The sequence below is a fragment of the Peromyscus leucopus genome, chromosome 14 (assembly GCF_004664715.2).
Source record: "Peromyscus leucopus breed LL Stock chromosome 14, UCI_PerLeu_2.1, whole genome shotgun sequence".
Lineage (NCBI taxonomy): Eukaryota > Metazoa > Chordata > Mammalia > Rodentia > Cricetidae > Peromyscus > Peromyscus leucopus.
Genome location: NC_051075.1, coordinates 44,416,622 through 44,431,783, shown reverse-complemented (window position 1 = coordinate 44,431,783; position 15,162 = coordinate 44,416,622). Strand labels below are relative to the sequence as shown.

Sequence of the window (15,162 nt, the reverse complement as noted above, 5' to 3'; positions counted from 1 at the left end):
CCACACTGCTAATGTCAAGCCGTCTGTTCTAAGGTCCATCCTTGCGCCCTGGTTCTCACCAACATTAACTTTAGGGAGAAAACTCTTGGTAGTAGAGGATTCTTTGCTTATGGGTGCAGCTTAATTCACTGAGCATCTTCAGAACTTGGTGAAGACCCTGTGGTTCTGAACCAGGATATGTTGGCCTGTGGAATTGATGGTCTGCATGCAGTCCCCCGCACCACCTGCTGGCTGATCCAGGGATTACATCTTCAAGTCAGTCCCCAGAAGAAATTGAACCCATGCTGTCCACTTCTCTTTCCCACTTCTCAACACCTGTGAAGTAGATCCTCCACTTCCTTGTCTACTTCCACCACCCAACCAAGCTTCCTAGCAAGACCGTGTGCTTAAAAGCCAAGCTCACGTGACCTGCTTGACTTTGCAAGACTCTGTCAAGTTTCCACCAAGACTTGGGTGGCTGCCGCCCTGGCATCAGGAGCCTGGGGCTTCCCCTTCCCTGGCTTCGATCCCGTGAGGTCCTACAAGGCACTTCTGGCTGTCATTTCTTCCCATAATGTCCCTCCATAAGCAAACAATGCCCTTCTGTGACATGATCTCAGCAGGTGGTTCACTGATGGCACAAATCAGCAAAGGAACCAGCCTGTCCACTGCATGTAAGCCTCCTCATATTGCAGACCTACCCTGCCCACTTGCCCCCCACTTAGGGTCTAGACACTTTCACCACCTCCCACCGGACACCCAGAATTTCCTCCAGGCAGTTCGAGCATCCTCCTCTAGGTTGTCTGCAGCTCCTCTGGGTGATGTCCAATGATGGACACCCCTCAATGATGCAGAACCTGAGTTTTCCTGATAACCAAGGCCTGCTGACTGAAGGCAGAGAGGTCACCTCCTCCATCCAGTGCCTGTGCAGAACCTGCCTGTCCTTAACATGTGCATCTCTGCTGGATGCAAAGCCACTCTCTGAGCTGTGAGCAGAGTCTCCTTCTCCAGACACTTTCTACCAGATTCCTCTGCCAGACAGGCACAATGCTCTCCCCTCAGTCCTCTGCCTGCTTCCAGGAAGAACAAGGGAACTACCACCTCTTCCTGTCTCTTCCCTGGTTTATTTACTCTTGAGACCTGGGCAAGATTGGTCCTTCTGCCCCGGCCATCCGCTAATCTGACCTCTGGTTCCACTGTTGGATGGGGTCATTGTCCAGCTGTTTACTGGAAATCCTTGCTGCATTCAGCCCAGAAAGAGGCAGTAATTAACTCATTCAGCAAAAACTGCAGGCCTCACATTCATTCATGGCAGATTTGAAGCTAGGGCCAGGCAGCCCAGGGAATGGGTGGGTCTCTGGCCAGCCACTGGGCTCCTTTGGTTCCCTGACCACCTGCATGCCTAGGCCTAGCCCAGGGTCCTGGGCTGCCTGCCTTTCAAATGTGCAAGGCCTTTTTCCAGGCAGAGAAGCAATGCTGTGGACCCTTGCCCTGACTCAACTAACATGCTGTGTGACCCCAGATTGTCCCTGGACTTTCTGGAACCCAGTTTTCCGATCCCTGGTAGGGCTGGCTGATGGAGTCATTCCCCAAGACCTCTTCTCAGCCTCCTAAAGTCTTAAGAATGTCTTCTTGCCTCTGGGGGGGGGGGGTCCTCCATCTGTCCCTGCCACCTCCAGCTTTCTCCGGTGGGTCTTGCTTTCCTAATAAGGCCTTCATTCCCGACTCTACCTACATTCCGCTCCCCCTTAGGCACAGCTGCAAGCTCCCAGGGGAGATTCCTAATCTCTTAGGAATTCCAGAGTCAAGACTTCTACCACCATGCTCATGCTTCAGGCACAACCACATGCAGGACTGACCTTGAGCTAGGAGGCAGCCTCCCTGACTTCCCTGCTATCTGGTGAACTTGATCTGCCAGTCAGAGCCCCGGGAGTAGTTTTCTAAGCACTGTCTTTACTTCTGAACACGGAAATAGATGTAAGGCTAGGTCAAGTGTCCCTCAGGGTCTTTCTTCACCAAGTTATGAGGTCCTTGTAAAGACTCCTAATGGGAATTACCAGGCCCTTCCACTAAGGAACGCTGTTGACCTCAGCCCTGCCTACTGACTTCTGCCTTTGCCTTCAAGGGAGGCACCTTCTCCTCACCTTCATCGTCAAGCTCTGCGCGCTTCAGGACGAACCTGAGCTGCCCTGGCGGGCTTTACCTGTTCACCATAGTGCCCCTGTTCCTATCTGGTGCCTCGAGATATCCCAACAGAAAACAGCAGAGGAAGTAGCGGGTAGGGTCTTGCCTGCCGGCAAGTGGCTAAGACACCCCCTTAAGGAGTAGTCCCTGAGGCATCCCGATTTGAGATGGCCCCTCACCGACCACACAGGCACTGGTGGCCACAGCAGCTCGGCAGAGCCGGGAGATGGGTCTGGAGGAGTTGGGATCACAACAGCCAACATGTGCAGATACTAGCTTACTCTGAAGGGCTTCAAATTACCCATAAAGTGGACACAAGTACCGCCCCACACGCAGACAGTATCAAGAAGGCTTAGTGACTTGCTGGGTCCTCTCCTGTTCCTTAGGTGGACACCCAGGGACTTAGCCCCAGGTCTATCTGACCCAACACATGGGCTTTGGGCACTAGAAAGGGTGCAGGTGTACAGTGGGGCATGGTTTGATGGAGAAGGGGGGGCTACTGTGGAAGGGGTATTCTTTTCCCTCTCCCCATCCTCCCCTACTCCTCCAGAAGTTGGCCAGACTTCCTTGGGAGCTGAAGAGAAGGAAAGTCCCCGGAGCCTCTTCATCCTCTCCACCCTCTCCCACATCCATCTTCCTTCCAGCCAATCTTCTTCCTCTGTGTATCTCCCGGGTCCAGGAGAGAACTGAGGACCCCCAAAGCCAAAGCCCTCTCCTCTCCCCCCCTCATTTTTGGTTCCTCCCTCTCAGGTCTTGACCTTTGTATGGGGTGAAGGCAGTACGCACTGAAACCCACTCCAAAAGCAAGACCAGAGGAGAAATCTTTGCATATACTGGAAACCCCCCCATGCTTCAGAGCTAACTCGTAACCCAGCCAAGCATGTTCGGAACACGCCAGCTCCGGCCTTGGCTGGCCTCTGCCCTGGATGCAGCAGGAAAAAGTCAGCGCTAGCTGAAGCTACCTTGCTTTTCCAAGGCCAGTTTCTGAAAGGATGGGAAGGGGTGGAATTAAAAGCATAGGAAGCCAATGCAAGAGGACAGAGGCTGGGAGAGGGCCAGGGAATCGTTTGTAACAGGCTGGTGGCTTCCCTCCCTGCAACCTGTGTGGCATCGCCCAGACATCAGCCCCTCCGGGCCTATCTCTAGGAGAGGTAGCGGTAAGGAAGTGTGAGGTATCATGCTCACACTATTTCCCTCTGGACAGAGACCCCTCTCCGGGAGGATAAGGAAGCCCCTCTAGACTTGAGTCTAGGGCTGAGAGGTAGACCATGGAAAGAGGCTTCCCTTTCTGTGTTGGTGACCGCCTCCAGAACTCTCTATCCAAGGCAGAAGGTAGGCTGCACAGGGGCCCCAGGGCTCCAAACTGAAGTTTCAGGTCCCATCTCTGCCGCTCCTGCTCTTTCTCCTCACTTGAAAATAACGGTGCGGGCATGTCAGGGCCTTCAGAGCCTTGGGGCCGATGCTGGCTCATGGCACACACTCGGATATATGAATTCTTCAGCATACGCAGAGAAGAGTGGCCTGGCCACAACCCTCAAGGGATTCTAACAAAGCAAAGGAAATGGAATAAAATGCAGGCCTGCCCAATTGTGGAGCATATCCTCCTAATTACTTTGTATACCCATTAGCTATATGACATCCCCAAAGTCATTAACCTCTGAGCATCATTTTTCTCATTATCTATAAAAATGTTTGGTCAGTGGTTTCCAAATGCTTCCAGCCAGGTTTCCCTTTCTTTGAGTGAAATCTTCCCGGACCCCTGCTGAAGAGCTTGTTTATTGAGCAGTACTAATGCCATGGGCACACATACACAGCTTCTCACCACTGCCTTTGAACTTCACTTGGTACTCCATAGCGCCACCTCAGGCAAAGCCCAGTCATTGCGGCTGTTCAAAGTACCCAGCTTCAGCTTAAAGCTTCAGCCTTTTATGTCCAGTGTGGTACCCATACCCTCCACCTTCTGCTTCAGGACAGGGAAAGGCTACGCTCCCAATGAAAGGAACATGGCCTTCTCTTCCCTAACTCCTCCCTACTCCTTGCTCTTCCCCAGTGTTCTTCTGAGCCTCCAGTGAGTTGCTGGCGTAGGGCGGATAGAGTAGACTCTAGAGCGATCGATCCTGTTACTGCTTGGGTAACTCTGGACACCTTCCCACCTGATCCTGAGGAGAGCGGCAGTCAGCCGCTGGGATGAGGCACCAGCCCCAATGGCCCAAGTGAAACTACTTCCTTGGGTACCCATCCAGAAGACCCTCCTGTAGGTCTTGCCTCACTTGGCAATGGGAGGCCAGCTGCCCCCACATTCGGCTGCCTCAAAAAGTACAAGGGCAGGCCAAAGAGGCCCCGTATGAGATGTCCAGCTAGGAAAGGGGATGGCCCTTCTCTTTTCCTCCGCACTGACACCTACAGCAAGGAGCTGCCTCCCACACTTGCCTTGGTCGGCAGGGACCCCACACAGAGGTAAACACCACAGCACTTCCACAAGACAAGCAACCAGAGATGGCTAGGAACCCCTGCCCTATTTAACAAGCTCCCACCAGGTGACAGGAGAGGACTTCCCAGAGCCAGAAGAGACTCCATTTGTTTGAGACGGTGAGGGGATCGCGTCTCAACTTACTGGCTAAGATCCGGCGTCGTACAAGGTGAGGGAGACTTAGGGTTTGGGTTACAACGTCAAGGTTACAGAAGAGTACTCACTCAACACTCGCGTCCAGGTGGCTTGTAATGTGTCCACGCAGCAGGCCCTTTCTGCTGACAAGGTATTTGCAGAGACACCACCCACCCCACCGCCGCCGCCGCCGCCGCTGCCCCCAGTGTCTCATAGTTGGAAATATCTGGAGGAAGCAGGGTTGGCATCTGGAGCAGGTCTTGCCTTAGAGAGCTCAGCCACAGTCCTGAAACCCACCCAGGACGTGTTAACCACCAGACCCTTCCATCTCCTCTAACAACCCTCTTTGGCCTATTAAGATGGAGATGGGGTTCCTCCACTGTGAAGTCAGGGAAAACGGAGCCAGAGGCCAGGGAAACGAGTAGGTACCCATCGCAAGCGTTATAGAGGAGCCGGAGTGGGTCCAGCAGCTTGTGGAGAAAAGTGGGCTCAGGTGGAAAGTGCCAGAGAAAAGCTGCCCCTGGCCTGAATCCTCATGAAGGCATGCTCCTCTCTTGTGCCCCTGAGCAGGGGGAAGAAAGAGGAACATGGCCTCACGACCTGCAGCCACCACCCCTGCCGGGAGGACACCACAAGGAAGAGCAGGAGAAATCCGCTGGGGATGAGAGGCCTGCCACAGAGCCCCTCTTTAAGGTCCTGGACACGCCCCTGAGTGAGGGGGATGAGCCCACGACGCTGCCAGCCCAGCGGGACCTCGGGCACACTGTGCAGATGGAGGGCTACCTGGGCAGAAAGCATGACCTAGAGGGGCCCAACAAGAAGGCCTCTAACAGGTGTGTTGGGGAAGGGGCCACTGGGGAGGCTGAGCAGCTCCAGGGCTCACTCCGCCAGCAGAGCTTTGGTGACATCGGTGTACCCCAAGCCTCTGACCATCATCCCTGGTGTTACTTGGCATGATGGGAAACGGCTATCTTGATCTGGGTTCTGAGTTCAAATGCTGTGACTTCATCAACGATGACCCAAATCCCTGTGAGGTTCCCCATTTGTGAAATGGAATGAGGATGGATGATGGTAACAGCTGGCCTTTTCAGAAGGGATGCTGTGCCGTGCCCGGCACACAGCGGGCTCATGGTGAGCGCTGGCCAGTTATCCCAGGGGTGGGCAACGGGAAGTCTTGGTGCCGGCAACATGGTCTTGACCAAGCCTCACTTTTACCCACCTGGATGTCACTTTCCCTGCTGGAATGTAGGAGATGACTGGGGAACATGAATGACCGGGGTGCCTGCTGCAGGCCCCTTCCAGTACCGATGCAAGGGTGGCATCCTTTCATGCCACGGAGCCAATCACGTTCTGCCCCTGCTGGGGGTCCCTGGGGCCTTTTGAGCAGTGCAGAGTCTGAGCCAGCAGCCTGGGGCAGAAAAGAAGTAGGCTCAGGTGGAGAGCGCCAAAGGAGAAGAAATGGGCCAGCACTGGGGAGCTGGAAGCCAGTGGTATCCCCAGGCCCCTGGCGGACTCAACAGAGCTTCTATTTCAAATTTAAAAAGGGAACAAGCACGTGGGGACTCAACCGTCCCGAAGAGATTCACTGTTTAAGCGCAGAGCCCATGGGAAAGGGGAGAAACTAACGTTTATTGGGCGCCTCCTGAATGCTTGGCATTCTTGTGGGACTGGTCAGATCTTTATGTCTGCAATGGAACACTGCACTTTCCATTCCCCAGATGGGGAAGTAGCACCTCGGAGAGGTTAAAGTCCAGCTCAAGGCAGGACTGTCACTTAGCCTTACAGCAGGCAGAAGGACCCCGAGGGGTCAGAGACCAGGGCTTCGTCAACAGGGCTCTGCAAGCACTGTCTCAGTCAGGTTCTCTTTGGCCAGTACGGCTTCCCTCTGTGCCCTCCAAGCTCCCCACCTGCCTTCAAAAGACAGACAGACGGACGGACGGAGGGAGGAGGGACAGATGCAGGAGAAGCCGAGAGCTTCTCAGTGCTCCTTACCATAAAAATGCAGCAACATGCCCCCCTTTGTCAGTACATGAGCTCGGGCAAGCCCACCGTGAGCTCAGGAACTCCCTGTTCTCCAGACACAGGCACAGAGACGAGCCTAGACGTGCAGAAATCTGGTGTTTGAGGGGTTTTTTGTTCTTTTCTCTTTTTTTCTTAATGACAGGACAGAATCGGGCGTGTCTATAATATCAGCTTCAAAACCAGTCTGGGCTACATACTTGAGACCCTGGCTCAAAAACAAAACAAAACAAGTACAAACAACAGAAAAGGGACTAAGGCTGAGTATACCACATGTGTGTAAAATCAAAACAAAGAGCCTTCTTTAATTCTGCTCACTGGCGTGCAAATCAACTGTGCAAAGAGTAAAGAAATAGTTTGAAATTCTGCTTCGAGAAACCATCAGAATCCCAGCATTCACCTCGCATGTGGAAGACCCTGGGTTTAGTTCCCAGCACTATAAAACTTAATAACTAAATAAACAGTGGCTAGGGACAGAACTCTTAAGTAGAGCATTTGTCTAGCGTTTTCAAGACCCTGAGTTCTAACTCCAGCATCAAAAACAAAAAGTGGGGAGGGACCTTGGAGAGATGGCCAGCAGTTAAGAACTCAAGATTTTTCCCAGCGCCTGCATCAGCGGCTCACAACCACCTATAACTCGACTCCGGGGGATCTGATGCCCTCTTCTGGCCTCCAAGGGCACCTGCACTCGTGAACACATACCACAGTCAGACATGCAAACATACATTAAAGCAAAGGCAGTGTATCTTTGTGGGTTTAAAGCAAGCCTGGTCTACATAGTGAGTTCCAGGCCAGCCAGGACTACAGAGTAAGATCCTGCCTCAAAAATAAATAAATAAATAAATAAATAAGTAAATAAATAAATAAATAACCAGGGCTCAGGGTGGGCCTATAGCTCAGTAGTAGAGCACTTGCCTAGCACTTGCCTGTGGCCCTGGGCTCAACCCCAGTACCACAAAATAGGAAAGCAATTGCCCATTGTGATAAAGGAACATTATCAATAAATGTAGTTTCTTAGGCTTAAAAAGGAATATTCATCACATTACTATTAAATTGTAGATAACTTTCACACTATTATAAGATCCACCAATAACAGGATACCATACAGCTACACAAAATTATTTTTAAATATTATTGAGATTATGAAGAAATACCCATGGCATAGTGTTATGCTTAAAAGCCGAATATAAAATTGAATATGGAAGGCTGGGCATGTAGCTCAGTGATAGATGTTCAGGGCTCAATTCCCAGCAGAGAGACAGAGACAGAGGCAGAGACAGAGACAGAGAGAACAATATACAACATAATCTAATTTTAGTTATCTCTGTGAGTAGATCTGGTAGTGATATTACATGCAGATGGTTTTTAATCTCCTCTCTTTTTTAAACAACAGAATCGGTTACTATTTATCCAGCGCGCCCCCCCCCCCAAATGGTGCAGTACCAACAAGCTTCAAGACTATACAGGCAAGTGACATGCCTATCCACATTGTTGCAGGTCCTGGAACAACCTGTATTGTGTGCTCAGGAACAGTCAGCTGACCTTCTACAAGGATGCTAAAAACCTGGCCCTCGGGGTGCCCTACCATGGAGAGGAGCCCCTGGCCCTGAGGCATGCCATCTGTGAGATCGCTGCCAACTATAAGAAGAAGAAGCATGTATTTAAGCTGAGGTGAGCTTTGTTGTCCAGCACCTTTGCCTGAGCTGTATGCCTTTTGAACCTTTACGCTGATGGCTTGATTGGGCATGCATGGCCAAGTAGAGACTCACTCTAGTCCAGCCCCAAGCTGGTGCTGTGTCCTTGGGTGTTTTTAAGCTAAAAGAGTCGTGGGCTCAGCTCATAGACTTTTAGCTTTCTTGGATGGCCTGCTGCCCTAGAGGGGCTATAGGATAGTGGCTAGCTCTCGGCCCAGGCAAAGACTTCCAGATAGTACCACGACGAAAACCCCTTTGTCTTCCTAGGTTAAGCAATGGCAGTGAGTGGCTCTTCCATGGCAAGGATGAGGTAAGTACAGGTGGCCTAACTCAGAAGAGGCTAACAGTGCGGTGGGTGGAAACCTGGCACTTGATCTCGGCGCTCCCTCAGAACGGAGCCTCCGGAAGCACACCCCTCCCTTCGAGGCCCTAGGAGGGCTGTGTGCCTCTAGACTCTCTGAAGTCTCCACCCCACAGGAGGAGATGTTGTCGTGGCTACAGGGCATGAGCACTGCCATCAACGAGTCCCAGAGCATCCGTGTCAAGGCACAGAGCCTGCCTCTACCTTCCCTCGCTGCTCCGGATGCCAGTCTCGGCAAAAAGGACAAGGAGAAGAGGTTTAGCTTCTTCCCCAAAAAGAAGTAGCGGCTGGAGGCCCCCCTGTGGGCGGGGCCAGCCAGGCAGCGCTGCAGTGCGCATCGGGGACATGCAAGGACCAGGAGCCCATGGCCTGGACCTCTGCAGCGGCCAGTCCTCCTCCTGCCTGCCACCCACTGCCTGCAGCCTGCCTGCTCGAGCTGCCGGGCCAGCCCCAGGGCCCACACTGCACTGCAATAGCTGCATTTGCCTGCCTGGCCTCCCTGGCCTTCCCGATGCCTGCCAACAGCCCTCCACCTCCCCCACCCCATGCAGCTGGCTGGGCTCCAGGGACAGGAGGTCCAGCTCCTTTGGGGCTAGAAACGGTTCTGGGTTCTGTAAGGCATATACGCTCCTCTTCCTGCCCCCCCCAACAAGCTGGGAAGCCTGATGGGGTTCCTCCAGCACTGCCCACGACCATAGCAACTCCCCCTTGGGGGTCACTGACTACAGTCAGCCAGGGAAAGGAAAGGGGATATTGGCAATGGCTGTCCTGCCCCTTAGGGGCAGGAGGAAGGGCCTTCCGAGTCCCAGCTCCGGGCAAGGGGCTGGTGGGGTACCAAGGGGACAATAAGGGATGTCAAGCTTTGAGTACTGCCAGCCTCCTCCCCGCTGGGCTCCCTCAGAAATGGGACTCTCTCTCCTCAGGGCTAGTATGTCCCTTCTTTTCTCCTTCTCATACCCCTAGGAGTCTTGGTGAGTCCTGAGTGAATGAGCCTCCTGCTCTTCCTCCCTACGGCACCCTTTGCTGCTCCTAGCATCAGGAGAGTATTAGGACCAGAAGTCCTCACACTGCTCCCTTGGAAACCCTGGCTAGAGCCTATTAGGGCTCAGGCCTCTGCCGCAGGAGGGACAAACAGGTCCCGGCCCTGCTTAAGGCTCTGCCTCTGTACTGCGGCTCTTTTTCCTACTCCCAGTTGCAACCAAACCAACAATATGCGGCCAGGGTTGGTGCCAGATATAAGCCGAATGTCCAGCTCCTGCAGTAAAGTATCTCAAAGCTAAATGCCCACTACCCCCCCCATCCTACCCCCTGCAGCTGGTACCAGGCCAGTGGCTGGACATAGAGCTCTGTTTACTACCTAGGGGTGACAAATGCAGGCATGTGATACAACTACCCCTGGAACACAGGGATGGATGTTGGGGACATAGTCATAAAGGTTGTGACCCCTTTTGATTGGCTTCTGCAAGCCTAGTCGGTAGATTCTGGGGGGGGGGGATCACATGGTATAGAGATCACCAAACATCTACTACCCCTCTCCAAGCATCAAAAGGGGTTCTGCAGCCTATCCCTAGGGAGCGCTTTCCCATGCCTGTAGAAGAACAGGACCACTGGTCCTGAAGACTCTCTCTGCTACGCAACCAGAAGTAACACAGCTCCCGCCCAATGTGGCAGCTGCAGTCAGGTAGAGTTGAGGCCACAGGCCTTTTCATCTGGGAGACCATCCGTGTCCCCAGGGCTCCCAGCCAGTTTCTACTGCCTTCCCTGTGGGTAAGGCTCAACGGTAAGCAGCCAGTTACTGGGCCTCCCCAGAGCCCCTCATTGTTGACCGGGCACGGTATAACTCAGAGATCAGTTGCACCTTGTGACCCCCCCCCCAACATGTGAGTATGAATGCAAACTCCAGTAGACAACCACCACTGAAGGAAGACCTTGGCCATGGGGGCCTGATCTCCTCATCTCCGCAGCGTCTTGACTTGGCCTCAGTTTATCGGAGGTCCTATAGCCCTCTTCTACGGGGAACATAGTTAGCACCATTCACCAGCCTCTTCTTACAGCTGGAGAAACCAAAGCAGTGGGCAGGGAGGCATGGGCACCCCTGACAAAAAAAAAAAAAAAAAAAAAAAGCCACGGTGCACGGGAAGGCATGCCTATGTCTGGGCCACGAAGTGGGCTCCTTGCTGAAGCATTAGGTGGCAAGCAGCTCCCTCAGGCAGTTTCCCTGGTCTAGTCTTTGGGGGGCTGGGGACCAAGGGACGAGGGTCTACATTTCCCCTCTACATGTACCCATGTAGCACCTGAGGTGAGAAATTCCAGTAATTCCACAAAGCCAAGAAAGAGAAGGCTCCAATGGAAGAGCTAGAATTTCACCCCCAAAGGATCACACAAGGCGAGTAAGCTGCACGTGACCCTACCATCCCAAACAGCCAGCCCTCCCACACTTCTCACCCACATCACCCAGGCCCCGAGCCACGGAACCTACTGGACCGACTCTGCAAGTGGCCAACTTTGGGGGAACTCTGCACTCCAGGGCGAGGCGCTCCTGGTGCCCTGGCGAGGCTGATTTTCCCCCTGGTATTTTCTACTTTGCAGTCTTCCTTGACAGTACTCCCGAATTGGGTTAACACGGCTCCCGCCCACACCAGCATAACAAGCTTCCTCCCCAGGGTCGATGGAGGAAGCTCTCTGGGCACGGTCAGGCAGTTCTCCTTCCCTCTCCCCTCGTCCTGGGTCTCAGCAGACAGGCTGAGGAGGAAGAGAGGGTCCTGGGACCCTCCCACCCCACCTCCACTGGTACTAACAGAAGTCTGTGTAGCCCCGCCCCAACCTCTCCTATTGGAGGGCAACAGGTCCCCTAGGCTGGTCCTGGATCTCCTTCCTCCCTCAGCAAGAGGAGGAAGGGGCCAGCAGGCCACAGGGCTTGGTCCACAAGCTCAGGGAGGATACAGGAGGAGACTGTAGAGGAGTGCAACCCTGTTGGGCACAGGTCACGCCATCTGGGGCTGGTCCTGGGGCTGGCTGGGCCTCGTTCTCCACCCGCTCAAATGTGCTTCCCCAGAAGAATCCCATTTACTAGTTTTTCTAATAAATCAGTAATACTCTGTGTAGGTTTCCGTTTCTTTCTTTCTTCTTTTTTTTTTTTTTTTTTTTTTTTTTTTTTTTTTTTTTTTTTTGGTTTTTCGAGACAGGGTTTCTCTGTGTAGCTTTACACCTTTCCTGGATCTCGCTCTGTAGACCAGGCCTGCCTCTGTCTCCCGGGTGCTGGGATTAAAGGCGTGCACCACCACCGCCCAGCCCAGCTGGTTTGTTTCTTATTTGACTAGCCTCATGTTCCTTTGAACTGGCCTTCAGAGGGCAGGCACCATGGAAACAGAGGGACAGCTGGACTTTAGTTTGTTCCTGAGTATTATGGGATGACTCTGTTGGTATCCAGGCCCTAGACCCATTCTGAGACCCTGAGGAAGCTTGCTCATTCATGAATTCAATCAAGTCTTGGGCAAAGTTGTTTCTAAGCAACCACTGTTCACGCTGCTAACGACGGGGTGCAGGAGCCATCAGGGGATCCATCCTGGGATCCATTTTCTTTCAGGGTTGTTTGGCCCGGGTGGGACTCAGAACCGCTGGGTTTCAGAGGCTCCCAGATAATTCTACCAGGTGCCAGTGAAAGCAACTGTCCCCGTCCAAGGTTCCCAGGCACACCTTAGATGTGGAGTGGGAGGCTCCTCCGGAAGACATGAGCTACAAGTGCCCAGGCTCCAGGCCTGAATGGCAGCATGGAGGCTGAGAAACAGTGACTCATCCAGCCTTCAATCTGTAGATGAGGAAAGTACAGAGCTGGGTGACCCAGCTAGCTGACAGCAAGGTGGGGACAAGTCCTTTGAGTCACCTTTCCTTTGCTTTTACGGCTGCTACCAGGTGTCATATCCTGGGACTGGCCCGCTCAGAACCAGTAGCTGCCTTCTCAATGACTCTGCAAGTAGTCACAGGAGACTCAGAGCAGCTGACAGGGCATGGGTTAATGCGGTCGCCGCTCTGCTCATGCTCAGGAGACCGCCTGACAGAGGGGAACCTCACGGACCAATGTTCAGATTCACTCCATCCTCCTAGGCTGGAGGATCCCCAGGTCTTAATTCTGCAGACACATACTCGAGAGACTGACCTCTCTGTATCAATCACCAGGGCCCTACAGTCCCTTCCTTTCTGGCCCCGGACAGAACAAGCCAGACAAAGTAAGGCTGGTCTTCCGTGGAGAAAAGAGCCCACCCAGATAGGGCGCATTCCCGGCCCTCTGCAACCAGACACTTCTGTGGATGCTGTCAGCAGGGTCCACCCTAACAAGATGCACGTGCACTCCCACAGCATTGCAAACCACTCTAGGACATTTCTAAGCCTCGGCCTTAGGATTCCCTGCTCCTGGGAGCTGGGGAGGGAGAGATGAGTAAAAGACATTGGACACTAGAAACTCCTGCTTATCTGAGGTGTTCCGCTCCCCGACCCCCCCACCCCCACCCCCCCACCCCGGCAGCTCCAGAACTTTCGTACAACTTTGTCTTTGGGAGAAGAGCTCAGGCTCACAGGTGGGATTCCCACCCCAGAGTGGACGCGAGGCTGTGTGTGGGCAGAGCAGTGCACAGAAGCAGACTCGGCCGAGAACAAAGTTCCCACCTCCCTTCTGTACCCGACCAGTATGAGCACCCTAGTGTCTCCTGCTCTTTTCCTGCGCCTAGACACCAAGTGAGCATCGCACGTCCCCTGACCCACGAGTAACCCTCCCCACCGTGGTCCCCAGTAAGGAGGCCACACGCAGGTTGGCTGGATGGTCAGCAGTGGTTATTGCACCATTGGCGAATAATGAAATGTGTGTACATCAGCAACAGCCATGGGGCCAGCAAGACAACCTTCAAGAGTACCTGAACTAAGTCCATTCCGTTCGTTACAGGACACACACACACACACACACACACACACACACACACACACACACACCCCACAGGATTGAAAGCAATAAATTATTGGCCTCATTCCTGCCTAGGTCCTAAGACAAGGCAGTTAAAGAGCAAAGCCTGCCCAGGCTGCTTCCTAGGTCCCCCCTTGGGTCCTTAGCCAGGCAGTGGCTAGCCAGTCAGGGAAGCCAGGACGGTGCTTGCTCTGTCTGGGCAGAGTCAGCTTAAATAAAATATTTGGCTTCTTATCAGAGAAGTATTTACAAGTCACGTGGCTCATCTGGGCCTAAGGACAGTGATCGTAGGACCTCCCTGGGGAGGTGAGGACGTGCCAGCACAGGCAGCAGGTGAGTTCACACATGTTCCCCAAAGCACTCTTCCAGAAGAATGGAGGAACAGCCGTAGTGAGCCAGGCCCAGTTTGGAAGCACGCCAGTCCCCAACGTGGCTGTTCTCTCCTTCAGGAGTCCGTCAGCCCACAGAGTTCAAGGCTTGGAATTTCTCCCTCAGGTTTCTCACTCTCCCCTGCTTGTTTGTGTCTGCTGGGTCCTTGGGACCCTCTTCCTTGGGCTGGTGCTCTGCAGACTCCTCAGAACCTTGGCTCTGTCCCTTCAAAGCTCGGAGTGAACTCGGTTCCTTCCTGCTGCCCTCCTCCAGCCCCACAGTGGAGCCAGGATGGGGCCCCTTCTCCATGACAATCACTCGGTGGTTATTCTCCAGGGTAAGGTCTGCGGTGATATACAGGGAGTCATCTCCATTCAGCCTGCTTTGCGGAGGAGACGCAGGAGGTGGAGGCTGGGAGGCCTCCCCACCTCCCTGGCACCTCTTAGTGTTCAGGCTGCAGGAGCGGCCCACCTTGCCAGACACAGGAGGCTCCACTATGTTCTCAGGCAAGGAGTGGCTCCGGTTAACCAGCAGGCCGCGTGGCCAGCTGCTCTCAGCTTGGGCAGCCTTGTCGTGGGACGTATACTTGGAGCAGAGTTCTCGGACATCGGGCCAGTTGAAGGTCTCAGTGTCGTAGGGGCTGAGGGGGCTCCGAGTGGAGGGCCGGGACCCGGGGGAGGCGGTTCTTGGGCTGAGTGTAGAGGGGCTGAGGGAGAATCGGCGTGGGGAGGTCTCCGCAGCAGAGGGCGACTTGGAGGTGCCATGCTCCTGAGCTATCAGCTGCTCATAGCTGAGGAGGGACAGCACAGGCCTCCTCCTGGCTGGGAAGAGAGAGAGAAAGCGTGAACCACGGTGAAGGAAGATGGAACCCGGAAGGGAGAGATGGGAACTAGCTTCAGCTGCATGTGGGGGCTGGAGTGTGGAGAAAGAAATCCCATTTTGGGCCGGGCGGTGGTGGCACGCACGCCTTTAATCCCAGCACTCGGGAGGCAGAGCC

General features: G+C 53.8%; 2 protein-coding genes across 11 annotated transcripts in view; one reads left to right on the top strand and one right to left on the bottom strand.

The window, feature by feature from the left end:
- Sptb (spectrin beta, erythrocytic) overlaps nucleotides 1-11,942 on the top strand; it is a 131,168-nt gene extending 119,226 nt beyond the window's left edge. For both annotated transcript variants that reach the window (XM_028876067.1, XM_037210644.1), the window contains 4 exons: nucleotides 5,339-5,601; nucleotides 8,285-8,458; nucleotides 8,749-8,791; nucleotides 8,959-11,942. In XM_028876067.1, coding sequence (XP_028731900.1) covers nucleotides 5,339-5,601; nucleotides 8,285-8,458; nucleotides 8,749-8,791; nucleotides 8,959-9,126 — 648 coding nt within the window. In that variant the 3' untranslated portion in view covers nucleotides 9,127-11,942. The remainder of the gene's footprint in view (nucleotides 1-5,338; nucleotides 5,602-8,284; nucleotides 8,459-8,748; nucleotides 8,792-8,958) is intronic.
- A 1,705-nt stretch (nucleotides 11,943-13,647) lies between these two features.
- Plekhg3 (pleckstrin homology and RhoGEF domain containing G3) overlaps nucleotides 13,648-15,162 on the bottom strand; it is a 43,966-nt gene continuing 42,451 nt past the window's right edge. For all 9 annotated transcript variants that reach the window (XM_037210637.1, XM_037210641.1, XM_037210636.1 and 6 more), the window contains one exon: nucleotides 13,648-14,986. In XM_037210637.1, coding sequence (XP_037066532.1) covers nucleotides 14,253-14,986 — 734 coding nt within the window. In that variant the 3' untranslated portion in view covers nucleotides 13,648-14,252. The remainder of the gene's footprint in view (nucleotides 14,987-15,162) is intronic.